Source organism: Mesoplodon densirostris, chromosome X (genome assembly GCF_025265405.1).
Source record: "Mesoplodon densirostris isolate mMesDen1 chromosome X, mMesDen1 primary haplotype, whole genome shotgun sequence".
Taxonomy (NCBI): Eukaryota; Metazoa; Chordata; class Mammalia; order Artiodactyla; family Ziphiidae; genus Mesoplodon; species Mesoplodon densirostris.
In genome coordinates, this window is record NC_082681.1 from 133,394,025 (window position 1) to 133,415,043 (window position 21,019).

Sequence of the window (21,019 nt, forward strand, 5' to 3'; positions counted from 1 at the left end):
TCAATGGTGAAAAACTGAAACCATTTCCACTAAGATCAGGAACAAGACAAGGTTGCCCACTCTCACCATTCTTATTCAACATAGTTTTGGAAGTTTTAGCCACAGCAATCAGAGAAGAAAAGGAAATAAAAGGAATCCAAATTGGAAAAGAAGAAGTAAAGCTGTCACTGTTTGCAGATGACATGATACTATACATAGAGAATCCTAAAGATGCTACCAGAAAACTACTAGAGCTAATCAATGAGTTTGGTAAAGTAGCAGGATACAAAATTAATGCACAGAAATGTCTGGCATTCCTATACACTAATGATGAAAAATCTGAAAGTGAAATCAAGAAAACACTCCCATTTACCATTGCAACAAAAAGAATAAAATATCTAGGAATAAACCTACCTAAGGAGACAAAAGACCTGTATGCAGAAAATTATAAGACACTGATGAAAGAAATTAGAGATGATACAAATAGATGGAGAGATATACCATGTTCTTGGATTGGAAGAATCAACATTGTGAAAATGACTCTACTACCCAAAGCAATCTACAGATTCAATGCAATCCCTATCAAACTACCACTGGCATTTTTCACAGAACTAGAACAAAAAATTTCACAATTTCTATGGAAACACAAAAGACCCTGAATAGCCAAAGCAATCTTGAGAACAAAAAATGGAGCTGGAGCAATCAGGCTCCCTGACTTCAGACTATACTACAAAGCTACAGTAATCAAGACAGTATGGTACTGGCACAAAAACAGAAAGATAGGTCAATGGAACAGGATAGAAAGCCCAGAGATAAACCCACGCACATATGGTCACCTTATCTTTGATAAAGGAGGCAGGAATGTACAGTGGAGAAAGGACAGTCTCTTCAATAAGTGGTGCTGGGAAAACTGGATAGGGACATGTAAAAGTATGAGATTAGATCACTCCCTAACACCATACACAAAAATAAGCTCAAAATGGATTAAGGACCTAAATGTAAGGCCAGAAACTATCAAACTCTGAGAGGAAAACATAGGCAGAACACTCTCTGACATAAATCACCACAAGATCCTTTTGGACCCACCTCCTAGAGAAATGGAAATAAAAACAAAAATAAACAAATGGGACCTAATGAAACTTCAAAGCTTTTGCACAGCAAAGGAAACCATAAACAAGACCAAAAGACAACCCTTACAATGGGAGAAAATATTTGCAAATGAAGCAACTGACAAAGGATTAATCTCCAAAATTTATAAGCAGCTCATGCAGCTCAATAACAAAAAAACAAACAACCAAGGGAGACGCAAAAGGGAGGGGATATGGAAACATATGTATATGTATAACTGATTAAATTTGTTATAAAGCAAAAAAAAAAAAAAAAAAAAAAGAATATAACCCTGAGCAAGATATTTAACTTCTCTAAACTTGGGTTTCTTGTATGTAAAATAGGGATAATAATACCTTATCTCCAGGATAACTTGGGTTATTTATTTATTTAACTTTATTTACATATCACTTACTATGCCAGGTGCTGCTCTAAATGCTTTGTAAATATTGTGTGGATTAAATGGTAATAGTGTAAGTAATGTGTCTAGCACAATGTCAAGCTCATAGTAAGTGTGAAAACAAATATCTGTCATTGTCACTCTTATTCATATGAGCTCTATATGAAAAATTTTTTTCTAGAAAAATCCACAAATATTTCTCTAGGGAATTGAGACTGTTCTTTAGCAACCACTACTCTCTCTGATAATTAAAGCATAGTATATTGACAATTGAAAAAAAAAACAAAAAAACAAAAAAACAACCAACCCAATCCAAAAATGGGCAGAAGACCTAAATAGACATTTCTCCACAGAAGATATACAGACTGCCAACAAACACATGAAAGGATGCTCAACATCTTTAATCATTAGAGAAATGCAAATCAAAACTACAATGAGATATCATCTCACACCAGTCAGAATGGCCATCATCCAAAAATCTAGAAACAATAAATGCTGGAGTGCTTCCCTGGTGGTGCAGTGGTTGAGAGTCCGCCTGTTGATGCAGGGGACATGGGTTCGTTCCCTGGTTTGGGAAGATCCCACATGCCGCGGAGCGGCTGGGCCCATGAGCCATGGCCGCTGAACCTGCGCATCCGGAGCCTGTGCTCTGCAACGGGAGAGGCCACAACAGTGAGAGGCCTGTGTACCGCAAAAAAAAAAAAAAAATGCTGGAGAGGGTGTGGAAAAAAGGGAACACTCTTGCACTGCTGGTGGGAATGTGAATTGGTACAGCCACTATGGAGAACAGTATGGAGGTTCCTTAAAAAACTACAAATAGAACTACCATATGGCCCAGCAATCCCACTACTGGGCATATACCCTGAGAAAACCATAATTCAAAAAGAGACATGTACCAAAATGTTCATAGCAGCCCTATTTACAATAGCCCGGAGATGGAAACAACCTAAGTGTCCATCATCGGATGAATGGGTAAAGAAGATGTGGCACATATATACAATGGAATATTACTCAGCCATAAAAAGAAACAAAATTGAGTTAATTGTAGTGGACCTAGAGTCTGTCATACAGAGTGAAGTAAGTCAGAAGGACAAAAACAAATACCGTATGCTAACACATATATATGGAATTTAAGGGGAAAAAATGTCATGAAGAACATAGGGGTAAGACGGGAATAAAGACACAGACCTACTAGAGAATGGACTTGAGGATATGGGGAGGGGGAAGGGTAAGCTGTGACAAAGCGAGAGAGAGGCATGGACATATATACACTACCAAACATAAGGTAGATAGATAGTGGGAAGCAGCCGCATAGCACAGGGAGATCAGCTCGGTGCTTTGTGACCGCCTGGAGGGGTGGGATAGGGAGGGTGGGTGGGAGACGCAAGAGGGAGGGGATATGGGAACATACGTGTATGTATAACTGATTAATTTTGTTATAAAGCAGTAAATTCAAAAAAAAAAAAAGAAAGATACCACTAATAGGATGACAATTAGTTGTGAGGGGGGAAAAACTGGGAACAATTTTAACTTTCTACTTCTTTATATTTTTATGCTGCTTTGATTTTTTAAAGTAGCACATGCTATTTACAAAACCACAGAAAAACGAAGATATATCTTAAATATAAAAACGAAGACAGGAAAACCATGAAAGCCACCTTTCCCCCACAAAAACAGAGGGAAAAGAAATAGATGCCCAGGTCTGAAAGTCGGTTTGTGTAACGAGATTTAAGATGCTGCCCTATGTTTCGTCCTGCTGGCGTCCCTGCAGCTATGACAAGCACCCCTGCTTCCCCACAAGCACCCTAGCTTCCCCACAATGGCCTGGTCTGTGAAGTTTCACTACGGGCTCTCTTTGTGAGATGATCCTTCACAGACAGCCTTGCCTGTGACTCTGTGTGGCTCCTATAGATTATATGGCTTAGTACCCACAATGGGGTACAGTGAGGGCGCCCGACAAGAGACACCATCCGTAATCGGGCTCAACTGTCCACGCACAGAGGAACTTCAATCAAAGAGCTTGAGGTCAGCCACACGCCCCAGTCCGGAACAGGTGGTGGGAAGATTCTTTGATGCTTCCGGTTTTAAATTACCTGGCGTTCATTCGTTAAGTATCCTAACCCAGAGGTATTGAACATCTGTAGGAAAAAAAGTCAAATTTCTTTATGCTTCAGGAAGTAGGAAAGAAGTAACAATGGAAATCGTTGTAATAGGAGATTTGACACGAGGGAAGAGGATGGATTTCCAAACTCCTTCTGTTTCCGCTTCTGCTGCTTCTCCAGTTTCTGCTGCTTCTTCTGTTTCTGCTTCTTTTCCTCCTTCTGCTTCTGTTTCTGTTTCTTGTCTTCTTCCTCCTCATCGTCCCCCTCCTTCAAGTCTATGCATGCCCCCTTTGGTCCCTGGCAAAGAGGACAGGCTCACGACAAACTGACGAGAGGCCCTGTCCACTCTCAGCTTTCTAGACGGAGCCCCCTTCCTCTCTGGAGAAGGCCCCCCGCCCACTTAAGTGGACACAAGGATCCTTGTAGACTATCTCTGGGGACAATGCAGGTGGGTGATGAGTGGGGACTGCCTCGCCGAAGGGTTCATCGTGACTTGTCCTAGAAGCAGGTAGAGGAAGTATGACTGAGTAATCATGCCAAGTGCTCAGGAGTGCCCTAAAAGGATGGGGGTACAACAGCATGGGGGTGTGTCCCCTTGAATGGACCCTCCAAGGGAAACAAACATGACTGCCCGTGTTATCCCATCCCAGGAAAACTGCCCTGTCTGGGATACCTGTTAGTAGGTGGATGACCGATATAAAGATAGGTCATCTATTCTACAGGTTCCCTCCCAGCCTGGACCCACGAAAGAAGCACATGCAGGATGTGAGCAGCCCACCCTCACGCTTCGCCAGAGGGAACCAGGGAAGTGAGTATAATGGGGATCCCTTCTAAGACGTGGAGCACACAGCAATTCGCTCAACATCAGGACCGAATGCTAAAAAACCAGGCCAATATTTTTAAAAATCGAGAAATTTCCAACTTAAACCCCCACCCCGGGCTTCCCTGGTGGCGCAGTCATCGAGAGTCCACCTGCCGATGCAGGGGACGCGGGTTCGTGCCCCGGTCCGGAAAGATCCCACATGCCGCAGAGTGGCTGGGCCCGTGAGCCATGGCCTATGAGCCTGCGCGTCTGGAGCCTGTGCTCCGCAACGGGAGAGGCCACAACAGTGAGAGGCCCGCATACCACAAAAAAAAAAAAAAGAAAAAAAAATCCCCCAAAACAGTCCCCCGCACACACGCAAATCGGTATTTCTGATTTCTCTGGAACGCTGGGATGCTGGGAGTACCACCCACACTCCTTCGGGGCCGTAGTTAGCAGGAGCCCTCAGGAGCCAGCCATCCGAATGGGCTGCACCACATCCAGCTCCCTCGGGCCCCAAGCCTCATCCCATCCATCATGCATTTCCTTGCCAGCCTGGGCCTCCACATATTTGCGCCTTAATGCCTGATGTACCAAAGCTCACACCTCCTGATTCCCGTTTCAGCCATAATCCTGGGGCACTAAAGAGATCTGGGGGTTTGATGAAAAAGGGAAGGTCCGAGTGTGCTGTATCCAGACCCCGTTCAGGTAGGAATGCCGTGGGCCTGGACCCAGGATGGCTGAAAAGAACCACTCCCCGTTCCTAAATTCATGTCCTGTTGCCCGATGAAAGTTAGAAAAGGAGCCAAGGGACTTCCCTGGTCGTCCAGGGGTTAAAACTCCGTGTTCCCAATGCAGGGGGCCCAGGATTGATCCCTGGTCACGGCACTAGGTCCCACAGACATGCCGCAACTAAGAGCCCACATGCTGCAACTAAGACCTGGTGCAGCTTAATAAATAAATAAATATTTTTTTAAAAAAGGAAACCAATCAAGTAGCATCTGCCCTCATTGAACAAGACAATTCTTCAATTATGTAACCTTTCCACTTTTGAACGTGTCTGTACACGTGTGTCTCCCTGTGTGTTGCCCTTAATCTTTCATCTGATTTACTTTTCTCACCAAGAACTAAAGTCCATGTCACCCCATTCTTTTCTGGCTTAAACTCTTATTTAAACTAATAAAATGGTCCCTTTGCTCCAAAGAAGCTCTGTGTCCAATCACAGCTATTCATCACAGCCACTGAGACCGCAGCCCAGGGGGCAAGTGAAAGGCTAGGCTGGAGGTGCCCTGTAAATGCATCTCGGGACCCTGAGTGTGCGAAACGCTGACGGCACCAGGACAGGATGAAAGGTCAGATATCCGATGATACATTCATCAGCTGTCACAGGTCTGAGGGCGTTACCACGACACAAGCGATGCTTGTACGAAGGCGTATTTATTTACTATGAAACTGCAGACTACAGAAAAGGTTTGGGGTGGGGGGCTCTTGCCCATGACTCCCCACCGAGGGCAGGACATTCCCCTGTGGATGTTCCTGCCCGCAGTCACTCATACTCCCCATAATTCTGATGTCACGTGGCTTCCCTGTGGGGAGAGGTCAGGGATCAGGGTTTGCTGAAGTTAGAAAAAGGGGATCTTACAACTCTGGGGAATCCGATGAAAAGAGGAACTCTATGTCATTTCCAGCTTTTGGACTTGTTTTCTGGTAGACCCTAAAGGACACTTTCATGAAGCACAAGAAATATCTGAAAATGAGCTTACCTGAAAATGGTTAGCATTGATTTCACTTTTGATTATAGGCTTTAAAGCTACAAACACACACACACACACACACACACACGTGTGTGTGTATTGTCAATGCAACTTCCATAAACCAGGACCTGGAGAACAGAATACTCCTGGTAGATTTCATATGCATTTATGAATCCAGTAACTGGATACCCTAAACTATACAAATTATGTGGGTTTGTATAAAGTCATCATTTTGGAATATTTCTTCAGAGTGAGGGTGTCTTTACTGGCAGAGAAACACACAGTGGTTCCTTTCAACTGAAATGCTTTTTCTAGCAACGAAACACCGGTTTCAGTGACTTTAGGGAGGGAAGGGGCCAACAAACCTGGCTCTTGCCGTGGCAGAAATGAGCCGGGTTCGCCTCTCTCTATGAAGGACGATGGGAAACGTGAATCTCTTTCCACCCGCTGGCATCGCACCTTTTTCAATGCAGTTCAACTTGAACTAAAAAACTACCTTGGGAACAAAATTAACTTGCTAAATGCCCCCGTCACCACGTAGCCTATATCTTTTCGGAATACTCAGCCACTTCTCCCTCGCCACGGTAAGGACTGTACTACGAACATGAGTTTATCTAAGAATTCTCAGGTGTGTTCTCCTTTGGGGGCATGGGACCTGGACGCTTCCATTTGGAGAAGGGGTATTGAATTTCCTAGTCTTCTTCCAAATAATCCACACTCGAAGCTTATTGGTAAGTCTGCAAAGTAGATGTGGAAGCAAAGAAGGCAGCAAGCTCGTTATGGTCCACTCAGGAGAGCCCTCAGAGAGAGTTAGATATGGGCTCTAACCCGCTATCTACTATTCCCTGTGGGCCTTTTGCTGTCACTCCAAAGTTCTGAGCCTCAAATTCCTCCACAAGAAGACATCACTTTACCCATCTTCCAGGATCCTTTTGTAGCACGTAAGAGGTGAGGGGTATGAAATGTGACCAAGAATATGTGTATATCCACAGTGCCTGGCATATATCTAACCAGTATCTGCTAAAACTTGAACACACCCCTAGCTGGGCACCCAAGCTGGATCTGTTTTACAAAGCATGGATGAGAGTCATGACCAGGGAGAAAGCTGGAATGACTGAAGGGCCCTTCATTCAGGGCATATATAAGGAAGACTAAGTATCTCTAAGAAATCTACAGGTCATTCCTTCCTGTCAGAGCAAAAAGGATTTCTTGCTAATTAAAGTGTGTCTAGGATGACCTGTCTTGAATTACCGTACAGCTTAGAACATATGTTGAGCTAATTATCTAGGTCTCTAATAGTAGAAGCATCTTCCCAAGGTAAGTTCTATCCCTAAAAGAGTAAATTAAGGTGAGGGATCGTGGAGTGCATAGTTATATATTCCACACCGTCACTCTCCTCAACTTGGAAACACCTGCTTGTAATCCCACATACCTGAATTTGGCTAAGCAGACTTCATGTGAGACAATCACAAACCAATAAAGCATCATCCCCTTATGCCCCTGTCATCTGTATCTTCACATCACAAGTTAGTATCTCGAGAACAAACGTCTGAGTATAAATCAGTTCATCCACAAGGCTCAGAGAGAGAATATAAATTTTAGAAATGAGAGTTTAAATCATTTTCCTCATCACCTTTGACAAATGAACCCAGGGAGAGCTGTGTACCCCCAAACTGGTTTTTATATCAATCCACTGAAATAAAGCACTGGTTTCAATCGGAAAATTTTGATTCAAGAGCATCTGAATACATTTCACAAACACCGTTATTGCTTGGATGAGGTTTTCCTTCTTCTGCTTCTGAGTAGCCCTGAATCCATGTCTCACAGAGGTGGTAAGGCCTGCCTAAATTACTCAGGATATTCCGGTCAAAGAGATACACATTTAAATGTCTTCAGATCCCTGAAAATTTTTTTTATAAATATGATAGTGTCACAGTCTGTTATGATTCTTTGGTACCATATTAAGGCAATTCTCTCTAGATTCCTGAAAATAACAATTCAGCAGATCAGATATCTCCTGTAACACAGGAAGACTGTGTTACCCAAGGATGGTTTTACCTAGATGTTTAAAATCTTTGAATCTTCAGATAATGTATATGAGAAGTTTTTTTTTGTGAATGACATCATGGTACACACATGGTAGTATTGTCACTAATCCTGACCAATGTATGCATTGCTCCAATGTGGGCAATAGTCGTTTACATTAGAATCACCTATTTAAAGACTAAACCCTTTTCAAATAATTCAATAAGCATAACCTCCCACTATGGTGTTGCTAGAGCATCCTAACTATCTAGTTCTGGAAGAAAACTGCAGAAACTCCAATATAATCCAGATAAACTGGTTGGACCGCTAAGTATTCGAGAAATGCAAATCAAAACTACAAGGATATCACCTCACACGGGTCAGAATGGCCATCATCAAAAAGTCTACAAACAATAAATGCTGGAGAGGGTGTGGAGAAGAGGGAACCCTCCTACACTGTTGGTAGTAGTGCGAGTTGATGCAGCCACTATGGAAAACAGTATGGAGGTTCCTTAAAAAGCTAAAAATAGAGTTACCATATGACCCAGCAATCCCACTACTGGGCATATATCCAGAAAAAATGAAACCTCTAATTTGAAAAGAAACATGCACCCCAATGTTCACTGCAGCACTATTTACAACAGCCAAGACATGGAAGCAATCTAAGTGTCCATCAATAGATGAATGGATAAAGAAGATGTGGTATAAATATACAATGGAATATTACTCAGCCATGAAAAAGAATGACATAATGCCATTTGCAGCACCATGGATAGACCTAGAGATCATCATACTAAGTGAAGTGAGTCAGACAGTGTAAGACAAATACCATATGATATCACTTCTATGTGGAATCTAAAAAAGTGATACAAATGCACTTATTTGCAAAACAGAAATAGACTCATAGACATAGAAGACTTAGGGTTACCAAAGGGGAAAGGCGGGGAGGGATAAATTAGGAGTTTGCAATTAACAGATACACACTACTATACATAAAACAAATAAACAACAAGGACCTACTGTAGAGCACAGGGAACTCTACTCAGTATTTTGTGATAACTTATAATGGAGAAGAATCTGAAAAAGAATTTATATATGTACATAGTATATCTAGAGTATATATAATAGAATCACTTTGCTGTACACCTGAAAGTAACACAACATTGTAAATAAACTATACTTCAATAAAAAAATAAATGAAATTAAACAAAGATAAACTGGTTAAGGTTCAATACCCTTAGGCTAATCAAATTTGTTTCAATCCCATCCCAAAGTCATACGCCAAGGAACCCATTAAAATTCCTCCTAATCATATGAATATTCATATATCCTATAGATTCAATCATCTGTGTCCAAGTACCACATGCTGTCAAAATGTGACTCACCCTGGAAGCTGAGGATCACTCCTGAAGCCTGTGATTTTATAAGGAGAATTGTATTCTTCACCCCCTCCCCACAGGTCTCTGAGGGATTGCTAGTCAATGGACAGGGACAGGAGAGGGTTTCGCTGCTTCAGCAAGTTTGCCAAACAGCAGACGGTTGTATTCTGGCTTAAACGGGTAGGTCTGCCATCCACAGAGCACCGCTGTACCTCGGAATGGCCGTTCTCTTACTTGTAAAATACTGTAAGGCTAACCCATGAGGTGAAAGCTTTGTCTACCATGCAGACTGGGACCCACTGTTGAGTCATGACATTAATTTCGTGTCACAACCAGATAATGTGTTAAAAAATAAAACAGAAGGGAATCAGGTAGGAAGTATCAGAAGCGATCACTCTATGAAGAAATAAATCCTTTCTGGAAACTTTTGCTTCAGTGAAACATCTGTGTATGACATCTCATTGGATGACGGTATAAAATGTATGTCTTACGAAGTTCAAAAGCTTCTGCATTAGATCATGTTAGCACCGCCTTCTAGAAAAATCTAGGCAGCTTAGTGATGGTGCCGTTCTCTAACAGCAAAAACCCACAGATGCTCTAGTATTTCTCAGTGTTGTACAGGAGTTTAGAACTCTAGGGGAGCTTGTTAACAGGGAGATGCAAAGCCTTACCTTAGAACTACTCTCCGTAGGAATTTCTCAAGCTAAGACGGGCAACCTTCAGATTCAGCCAGCACCCCAGCACCTCCCTACACAAAGTCTGAGGACTTACAATTCTCCACCTACGGTCAAGAGCTTTTCCCCTCTTCCCTTCTTGGTCTACCTGTGGGAAGTTCCAACGATCTAATTTTCTATGCCACCAAATACTGAGCTATCACAGGCAATCCCACAAGGGACAGATCTGCACCAAGCGCCACGCCCACGATGCAGGTGTCCGTTCCCGTGATGCCCGCCTCTGGCTGTGCGGGCCGACAGGTAGGCTGGCCGTGAGCACTGATAGCTCAACAGCATCTCCAGGTTCAAAATCACGGACACAGATGCTCACCAGCGTGATGGCCAGCTGAACATCTTCCCCTTTCTCTTAAGAATCGAATTATCAATATGTCCTTCACCACGCCATGTTGCCAGCTTCCTCCACTCTCTGGTGCCTGAACAGACCTGATCTCACGGGCAGGGCAAGTAACCACCAAGGCCAAACATCTGATTTTCACACCGAGTTCCCACCTTTCTCTATAGGACTATCCTCTAAACTTTCAAAGGCAACAAAACAACTTTGTTCATTTTTAATAGCAAGTGTTCCTGAGACAGACTGCTGTCAAGCCCTCCGTGGATGGTTACCCCCCCTTTGCTGACTGCAAACACCTAAACTACAAACTCAAGAGGCCCCAACAGACTCACTAGAGATCATCCGCTTCACCCAGTTGACTCACAGAGTTGCTCTGCTCGGAAACGTGCCCAGAATATTTTGGATCTCGTCACGTTGTTTATATCGTATAACATCTACAGTAAACAATACACACGACCTTTCCTCTCTTAATGACACACCTGAAGAGTAAAGACCGTGGTGATGCCTTGAGGTCCCTGTCATCACCCAGACATTCTTGGGGCATGGCCTCATAAGCAGAGGACGTGCGGGAAACTGGCAAAGCATCTCTGGGGGGAGCCCAGGTCATCGCAATTCCCGACCCACTCCCCCCCGCCCAATACACGCCCAGCTGGAGAAATCCCCCAACCACAGAAGGGGAAACGTGGCTCAAAGGACCACCCCGGTGCCTCCACCTCCACGGAAACACCTGAAATAGCATATGACACGTGGCCCAGGCAGCATCAGGCTGGGGGGTGATACCAACCGTTGTATGAACTGAGCCGCGTCCGCCGTGAGCCTCTGCGTGAGGTTGTCATAGGACATGGGCTGCTGGGTGATGTCACGGTTCCTCATGAGAAAGCAGTTCAGGGGCCGGAAGTAATGCAGGAAGCACAGCAGGGCGCCGAGGACCAGGGCGGCCAGGAAGACGAGGCAGAAGAAGATGCAGGGGGGCACCTGGACGAGCCCCAGGCACCGGAGCACGGCCAGAGTCAGCAGTGTGATGGCAATGACCTGCAGGGGCGTGAAGACCAGCAGCCTTAAGGCCCTGGTGAACACGCTGCCTTCTCCCGGCTTGCAGTCCCGCAGGTTGGTCATGGGCAGCCCGTGGAAATAGTCGAAGCCATGGCTCAAGGGGTGGTGACAGAGGTCCGTTCTGTTGTGACAGCTGGTGCCAAGGTGCCACTTCCCTGAGTAGACAAACAAACAGGCGGCACGTTTAGTCCCCATGAGCACTATCCAACCATGCATCCATGCATCCATGCATCCATTCATCCATCCATCCATCTAACCATGCATGCAACCATCCATCCATCCAACCATCCATTCATCAATCCTTTCATCCATCTACACATCCACCCAATTCATCCATCCAACCATCCACCCAACCATCCATCCACCCGCCCATCCCCCTATCCACCTACCAATCACACCTACCCATTTATCCACTCATCCACCCACACATCCACCCACACATCCATCCACTCATCCTTTCATCCATCCATCCATCCACCCACCCATCCATCCATCCACCATCCATCCATCCACCCACCCATCCATCCACCATCCATCCATCCACTCACCCACCCATCCAACCATCCACCCATCCATCCACCCACCCATCCACCCATCCATCCACCCACCCATCCACCCACCCATCCACCCATCCATCCACCCATCCACCCACCCATCCACCCACCCACCCATTCACCCATCCATCCATCCATCCATCCATCCACCCACCCATCCAACCATCCACCCATCCATCCATCCATCCATCCATCCACCCACCCATCCACCCATCCATCCATCCATCCACCCACCCATCCACCCACCCATCCACCCACCCATCCATCCACCCATCCACCCACCCATCCACCCACCCATCCACCCATCCACCCATCCATCCACTGATCCATCCACCCATCCATCCACCCACCCACCCATCCAACCATCCACCCATCCATCCACCCATCCATCCGTCCATCCATCCATCCATCCACCCACCCATCCACCCATCCACCCATCCATCCACTGATCCATCCACCCATCCATCCAACCATCCACCCATCCATCCACCCATCCACCCACCCATCCACCCACCCATCCACCCATCCACCCATCCATCCACTGATCCATCCACCCATCCATCCACCCACCCACCCAACCATCCACCCATCCATCCACCCATCCATCCGTCCATCCATCCATCCATCCATCCATCCATCCATCCATCCACCCACCCATCCAACCATCCACCCATCCATCCACCCATCCATCTGTCCATCCATCCATCCATCCATCCACCCATCCACCATCCATCCATCCATCCATCCATATGTCCATCCATCATCCATGCATCCATCCATCCATGCATCCATCCACCCATCCATTCATCCACCATTTATCCATCCATTACCCATCCACTGCCCATCCATCCATCCATCCATCCACACATACACATACATACATAAATAAGGACACACATCTACACATTCAAATAGCACATACAGACACATGGTGTTTGAATTTAGCATTGAAATAATTCCTTCCGTATTTACAGTTGTGCAAACTCTATCAGTCAGTTCATCTTCAAGAAGGCTGCTCTCATGCCCTCCCCACTTTCCCACTCACCCAGGTCCTCGCCGCCCCCGCCCCCAGCCGCCCATACCTATCAGAGCTGTGGAATAGCCTTGATTCTTCAGGAGCTTTGCGAATGTAATCTCACTGTGGGGAAGTCCTCCGGAAGAGGCTGAGAAGACGAAAACTCCCACTTGGGACCGAGACGCCATTCCTAAGCCAGGAGAAACCCACCATTAGGACAGGGGAAGCCTTAGGACTGGGAGGTGGCCCAGGGCCGCAGCGACGGAACCAGGAGGTTGGGTACCTGAGCGGATGGGATACCGGCCCGTCATGAAGGCCGCCCTGCTGGGTGTGCACAGGGGCGATGCTGCCAGATGCTGCGTGAGCTTCACTCCCTCTCTGGCCAAGCGGTCGATATTGGGAGTCCTGGAATAAAGACTCAGGTCATTCCTTGCGACCCTGAAAAGAAAGCTTTCTCTCTGGCTTTGTACAGTGAGTCGCTTGTCACTTATCCAGGGAAGGAAGGGGACACAGCACTGAGACTCACAGTGACAACCGAACCACACTGCGGATGAAATCATCCAGGTCTGCCCTCTCCAGGGGCCCACCCGTGCCCCCCTGGCGGCTCTGAGCTGCTGATTTAGGAGAGAAGCCAAGTCCTGACAAGGGGCTGCTGTGAGAAGCGGGAGGGGCAAGGGGCAAGGTCTCCGTCCTCTGTCACCTCTGCCCCCCCACCAGTTACCTCCGTGCCCCAAACGAGAAAGCTCTGGGATCAGCCTGACTCTTCCTTCCCAACCACAGCCAAAGAGAAACTCCTAACCAGTTCTCACCAGGCTCTGCCGAATTTCCACAGGGCCCCAGGGAGAACGGGGTGACGGCACCATCCAGGGAAAGGGACGATGGGCTCCAGATGCATTTACCAGGGATCAGTAACAAAGGGGTCACAGACTCCAGGGAAAAGGGACACGGCAACATGGAAACACGACATGCCAGGAGACACGCACACCCTCTGGGTGTCTTTTTTTTTTTTCCGCTAAAGAAACACTCATTTATGGGCTGACTTCTAGGATGACGCCTTTTGCAGGACAAGCCATCCTGCCACCTTTTATCCAGGACTTGTGTGGTCCATCACCTTAGGAAATCATGCCAGACTTCCTAGGCATTCAGAGGGGAAGTTCCTTCAGGTCTGGGTCCACACTGAGGGACGATCCCTTATCCTCCAGTGGGAACCCCAGCGCCTGCCTCTCTGCCAGGCTGCTCATCTTCTATACTTCAGTTCTGAGCATAGATGGGACTCCCCCCACCCTGCCATGGCCTCCTTGTCCTGTGGGAGAGGCCTGTTCCATCTGTAGGATGTCAGTCCCTATCCCCCATCACGGCAGCTTCCTCCCTGTAAAGGGACGGAGTGGCTAACGGCACTCCCCTCCAAGACTGCTGCCTGTGGCGTGGGGCACGTATCTTGTTCCGTTGTGACGCCACTGCTTCCCTGGTCCAGCGCCCATAGGCTAGTCCTGTAACAATGCAGAGCTCGAAGGGGAAGGTCACGGCATTGCACTGTAATGTCAGGCTGCTCTGCTATCTACTAGTTTAACTTATGCCTTTAATTCTCAACACTTTCACTTTGCTCTGGCCTTAAATTACAAGATGCTGAGAACACTGAGGCTGTCTGTATATTTGACTTCATCTCCCTAGTGCCTAGATCGGCCACTGAAAAATTTGACTATTTTGGGGGGTGATATTATAAAACGTAAAATGAAAAATGTCCTTCAGAAAGAACTGGGGAGGAAGGGATAAATTGGGAGTTTGGGATTAGCAGATACAGACTAGTACATATAAAACAGATAAACAACAAGGATTTAGTGTAGGGCACAGGGAACTATATTCTTTATCTTGTAATAAACTATAATGGAAAATGGAAAAGAATCGGAAAAAAGAATATCTACATATATAAATGTATGTATAAATATATACATATAAGTAAGTATATATATATAAATATATACATATATATTGATATAAAACTGAATCACTGTGCTGTACACCTGAAACACAACATTGTCATCAACTATACTTCAATTAAAAAAAAAAAAGAACTGGATGCTAATATGGAGGACAAGGCAGATTTAGGGTATTATTGATATGAATGCTTACTTAGGATTTTATAGCCCTTTTTCTTCTTTTGGATAATTGGCAGACACTGAACCTTAAAGGCTTGACTGTGATTTTTTAATTAAGACACCTTAGTAGGAACAGTTATCTAGTATCTCACTAAAGTTTAGGAATATCATATCTAATATTATATCTAATACTAATATCATATGGTATTTTAAAATGATACTTAAAATGAAAAAAAAATTGTGACCTCGATAAGAAAAATTAAATTACTAACAAGGTTCGTGTCTGAAATGTCTAACAGTGAGATCTAAACTTTTCACAAAATGAAGCAAAAGGTGGGGAAGGAAACGTATGTGGTCAATTAAAATTTTAAGAGAACACTGAGTGCAGATCTTATCCTTGCACGTGCTTTAAACAAAATCTAACAAACATCATAGGTCAGCATACATTTAAAAAATAACACGTGACATCTGACACACAGAATCAGGTTGGAAGTGACATCACATTCGGCTGCATCTTGAAGGCTGGGTCCTCCTCAGAAGCGTAATTTACTTCATTTTTGTTTGCTGTGCCACATAATGATGAAACAGACGTCCTGAGACGCACGGTCATACGGTCACACGTTTGTACAGAAGAGGAGGACCCAGAGCGAGTGGTGTGAACACAAATCAGACCCCGTGGCACTCAGCGGCACGTCCCTCTGAGCTTCAGATAATTATCTGTAGCTTTTACGAGAAAATTCTGGTGAAACTCACCCTCTCCTTTCATTTTGTTTGTGCTGATCACGTGTGAGATGAAGCTCTCCATAGAACCACAGTTATGTCAACATTTCCCCGTGATCATATAGAGAAAGTGCAACCCCAAGGCCAATATTCCACTGCACCCTGCCCGACTAATTCTAAACCCAAGAGCCCTACACCGGGGGGCTGGGGAACAAAACACCCTCCTCTGTCCGAGTCTGGTTCCCACTGTGTTTTCCCTACCACTGTCATCACCCCTAGCCCTTGAAAAGTTCTGACATCATCAAACGTGACACGTGTCCCCAGGACATCTGTCCCCGGCTGGTGTGTCTGCCTGAGAATCCAGCACAGCCTGGCCCAGAGGCAGAAGGACGGTACAGAGGTGACAGCGAGTGGTTGACAAGGGGGGATGGATTGGCTCCCAATGGGAACAGAGCCAGAGGCCGAAAACAGAAGACAAAACAGAAGAGGCAAACCAAAGGGAGGGAAACATGATGATGGGAAAAAAGCCACGGACTAGGGGCGAGGAAGAAAGAATTGTGATGAATACCTTCCCCGTGAGCCTTCTGAGTTCATCCAACAGTGACTCGAATAAATAAGTCATCACACCTGCCTATTAACGCCTGTGTGTGTCTACGTATAGATAAGTCATCACACCTGCCTATTAACGCCTGTGTGTGTCTACGTAAAGTCGCACAGGGAAGTGTGCCGTTGGGGGGCTTTGAGCGCGTCCCCGTGGCCTGTGCTCTGTGAATGTGCATTGCCCGTCACAGGAAGGCAGCCTGTGTTTACACGTCACCCTACCTGAGGGTCTTGTTTCCATAGCAGCCAGGATCTCCAATGCCAAGGTCGTCGGCCATCAGCAGGACGAAGTTAGGCATTGACACCGCATGGCTCCGGGCCTCATAGATGAACAGCAGCAGAAGCAAAAGCGTCCTCATCGTCCTGCAAAGGGCAAGGGGAAGAGAGACATGAAGGATGCTGGCCTGAGGCGGACCATCCTCCTTCTCTGCGACCCTCCCCCTCCTCCCAGTAGAGGACGTTCTGTCAACCCGGCCACCCCCGACGACATGGGCTGCAAAGCATCTAAGACATCACGCAGCGAAGAACTGCATCCTCTCTGTCCTGTGTGTCTGTTTCCCAAACAAACACTTCTTTCTCCCTGGAGAGCAGTGACCTCTCCTTTTTACCCCAAACCAACACATAGGCTCTGTCTAGAAAAATGAAAACACAATTATCTCTTTATGGAAGGCGGGCTCTGTGTCGTCAGCTGAAAGTTCTCTGCACTGAAAAAAACCTAGGCATTTCAGGACAATCCAATTGTCATGTCAAATCCTTTCTAAAACTAGCCACGAGTATCGGCGTAGCGGCTTTTCAAAGGGAAACACATCGACTTGGGCGTGATGCAAACCTTTCCAAGCTCAAGGAAGAGAAGGTTCACAGCCTGGGGCGGCTCTGGGTGCCGGTAGGTGGCAGCAAACGCAGTGGGGGGGGAATCCATCCACCTTCTATGGCCGTCATCCCAACGCACACTCACCCCCCTGCCCCGGCATTTCACCCCTTTTGAGAACAACGGGCTGGAGGACTTTGGGGGTGGATGCACACCTGAAACTCCCGCTCTGACGCCCGTAGGAACTGCCAAGTGAACATCAGGAGAGGGACACAACCTGCCCGCATCTGAGCAGCTGGGGGCAGAAGCATCCTCAGGCCTATCCCCTTGGGTGGGGTTAAACGTCCGCGGGGCCAGAACCAGGGGCCAGACCGAGGGATGCACACACCTGAGCTATTGCTCACCTCGAGAGAACTCACGACTTAGGGAAACGAGAGGAAACCTCAGCAGAACCTGCGGCATCAGGAACTCATCGAGGGCGGGAAGAGGCCTGGGACATGCAAACCCCACGGGAGCTGTGGGGCTCCACAGGAGGCATGATGGCCACGTGCAGCAGAAATCCCATGAGAGTCTCGTCGGAGCAAACAACACAGGTGCTGCTTCCAGAGGACACCTGGACGCCAACCCAGCCACCCTCACGTGGTCCTCTTCTTTCACTGCACTGCCTTGTTCTCCGTTAACACTGACCCTCACCTAGAGTGGGATGTGGAAAGACACCCCAGCCCCCAAAGATGTGCAGGCCCTCATCCCTGGAGCCCACTTGGAACGGGACGATTCTCTGTCATGGGAGCCGTGCTGTGCCAGGACCCCTGGACCCACTCGCTCGATGCCTGCAGCGCACCCTCCCACCCTGACTTGTGACACCAAGAAGTCTCCTGACGCTGCCTCATGGCCCCGGGGGCATAAAGTCACCCCCAGTGCAGAGCCACCGAGTCACCGCCGGCCCATCACCCTCTTCATCACCTGTAAAATCATCGGCGAAACCTTCGCTCCTGTATGTACACAGTGACGACTCACTCCCTTGGCTGTCATAGGCGGGCAGCTTGGCTTCTGTGCAGGGATTCGGAAGCTCCAGCCCATCTGACCAACTGACTTTCTCCTCTGCATCCACGAGTACATCTTCAATGCTAACAGATCACGTGCCTCAGCCATCACGTGTCCCCGTCGGTCACAGAAGCCCTTGCGTTCCTGGGCACGTGGGCAACAAGCTCAAGGAGGCTCTTCAAAGAGGACCTCAGGTTCCGAGCATTCCTTCTGGCCTTGCCTCACCTGTGACTTCTCTGTCTCTGGTCCACGTGGAACGTCTCTCCCCACCGCGCCTTTTCATCACAAGTTCTGCTCTACAAACAGTCGTCTTGCCAGTTGCCTTTCTGAGTCCAGATCAAAGCATCCTCACCCCCAGGGAGTGGATAACTTGGAGCCATACCTTTCTCTCTTGACCTACTTTCAGTCTCCCCTCTCACCTCTCTGCCTCTCAAGAATCTTTTCACAAAGGCAAACTCGGCGCCCTTTGTGTAAAGATAACGAACCAGGGAAATGTGACCATTCAACGTGCTCTTCTAGAGCTCACTCTCTCATTCCTGACTGCCTCCCCCGTGCTCTCTCTGGTGGCCTGTCTTTGTCGGGGAATAGAGACATGAGGGCAGAATGGAGAGACTCAAGGGTCTCGTATCAGCTCAGGCCAGCCGCTACGAGGCCTGCGTCGTGAGCATCACCTCCTTGCGTGGATGACTCATCCACATTTCACCAAGATGCCATCTCTGCGGTCAGGCAGTCAACCAAACGCCTGTTTGTTTTTTTTTTTCAGTGCAGAGAACTTTCAGCTGATGACACAGAGCCCACCTCCCATAAAAAGATGGAAAGAAAGGGTCTCCATGAAATCAGGATCCCCACACTCCCATGTTCGGTCGTTGCAGCATTATTCACAATAGTCAACATACAGAGACAACCTCAGTGTCCACGCACGGATGAAGGGATAAAGACAACGTGATATAATGGGAAGTGACTCAGCCTTGAAAAGAAAGAAATCCTGCCACTTGTGACAATATGGATGAACCTGGAGGACGTTATCCTAAAGGAAATAAGCCAATAACAGAAGCACACAACAGGGAGGGTGGGAGGGAGGGAGACGCAGGAGGGAAGAGATATGGGGACCTATGTATATGTATAACTGATTCGCTTTGTTATAAAGCAGAAACTAACACACCATTGTAAAGCAATTATACTCCAATAAAGATGTAAAAAAAAAAAAGCACACAGACCACATGATCTCACTCATATGTAGAATCTAAAAAAAAGAAAGTTGAACTCATGGAAACAGAGAGTATAACTGTGGTTGCCCCGGGCAGACGGGGGGCGGTGGCACAGAAGAAATGGGGAGATATTGCTCAAAGGGTATAAGCTTCCAGTTTTAAGATGAATAAGTTCTGGGAAGTAATGTGCAGCAAGGTAACTATAATTAATAACATTGTATTGTATACTTGAAATCTGCTTAGACAGTAGATCTTAAGCATTCTATCCATAAAAAAAAGTCTTAACTGTGTGAGGTGACCAATGGGTTAACAAACTTGACAGTGGTAATCACTTCATAACGTATAGGTATATCAGATCACCATATTTAAATATACGCAATTTTATTTGTCAATTATACCTCAACTGAGCTGTAAAAAAAAAGAATATCCCCTTCCCCTCCTTCTAAGAAAAAGAAAAAGAAATAAAGGGTTTGCAAAATGATAAAGTACTAGATAAATGTAACTTGTTAGGAGTATTTTTGTCTTTTGATACCTTTGCAGCTAAAAGCCATTCACTGACAATTCAACCAAATCCGTTTCCACAAATGCTTATGAGGTAAAAATTGGCTAAAAGACACCACGATGGTCTTGTGATGGTTTCATGGCTGAATGAGACACAGAATCATCCTGCAAGGCTCCAGGTGGCCAAATGAGGTATTCCATGGGTACAGAACCCACTAAAATAAGTGACAGATGTGGCTTCTGCAGATGAGTTTCAATCCTGGTTCCCCTGCTTCATAGTGGTGAAACCACAGGACATTTACTTAGCCTCTTTGTCATCATTTTTTTTCTGTAAAATGGGGATTATTGTGAGGATAACATGATATACTTAGCACTATGATTCAGTCAGGGGCTCATAAGTGTCAGTACTTGTTAGCTGCAGTTATCAGCAGCATTATTATAATTTTGTGTAGACTCTAAGTACAGTCACACAGTTTTTTTTTTTTTTTTTTTTTTTTTCTTTTTGCGGTATGTGGGCCTCTCACTGTTGTGGCCTCTCCCGTTGCGGAGCACAGGCTCCGGACGCGCAGGCCCAGCGGCCATGGCTCACGGGCCCAGCCGCTCCACGGCATATGGGATCCTCCCAGACTGGGGCACGAACCCGCATCCCCTGCATCGGCAGGCGGACTCTTAACCACTGCGCCACCAGGGAGGCCCAGTCACACAGCTTTAAATGAAGATGTGGGAGACCAACTAAAAGATGGCCGGATGACACCCCTCCTGGTACTCACATCTTGCATAATCCCCTCCCCATGAGTGTGGCTGGAC

General features: G+C 46.5%; 1 protein-coding gene across 8 annotated transcripts in view; it reads right to left on the bottom strand.

The window, feature by feature from the left end:
* STS (steroid sulfatase) overlaps nt 1-21,019 on the bottom strand; it is a 172,133-nt gene that overhangs the window by 71,359 nt on the left and 79,755 nt on the right. For all 8 annotated transcript variants that reach the window (XM_060086655.1, XM_060086657.1, XM_060086662.1 and 5 more), the window contains 4 exons: nt 16,874-17,014; nt 13,519-13,640; nt 13,303-13,425; nt 11,398-11,821 (listed from right to left, as the gene is read on the bottom strand). In XM_060086655.1, coding sequence (XP_059942638.1) covers nt 11,398-11,821; nt 13,303-13,425; nt 13,519-13,640; nt 16,874-17,014 — 810 coding nt within the window. The remainder of the gene's footprint in view (nt 1-11,397; nt 11,822-13,302; nt 13,426-13,518; nt 13,641-16,873; nt 17,015-21,019) is intronic.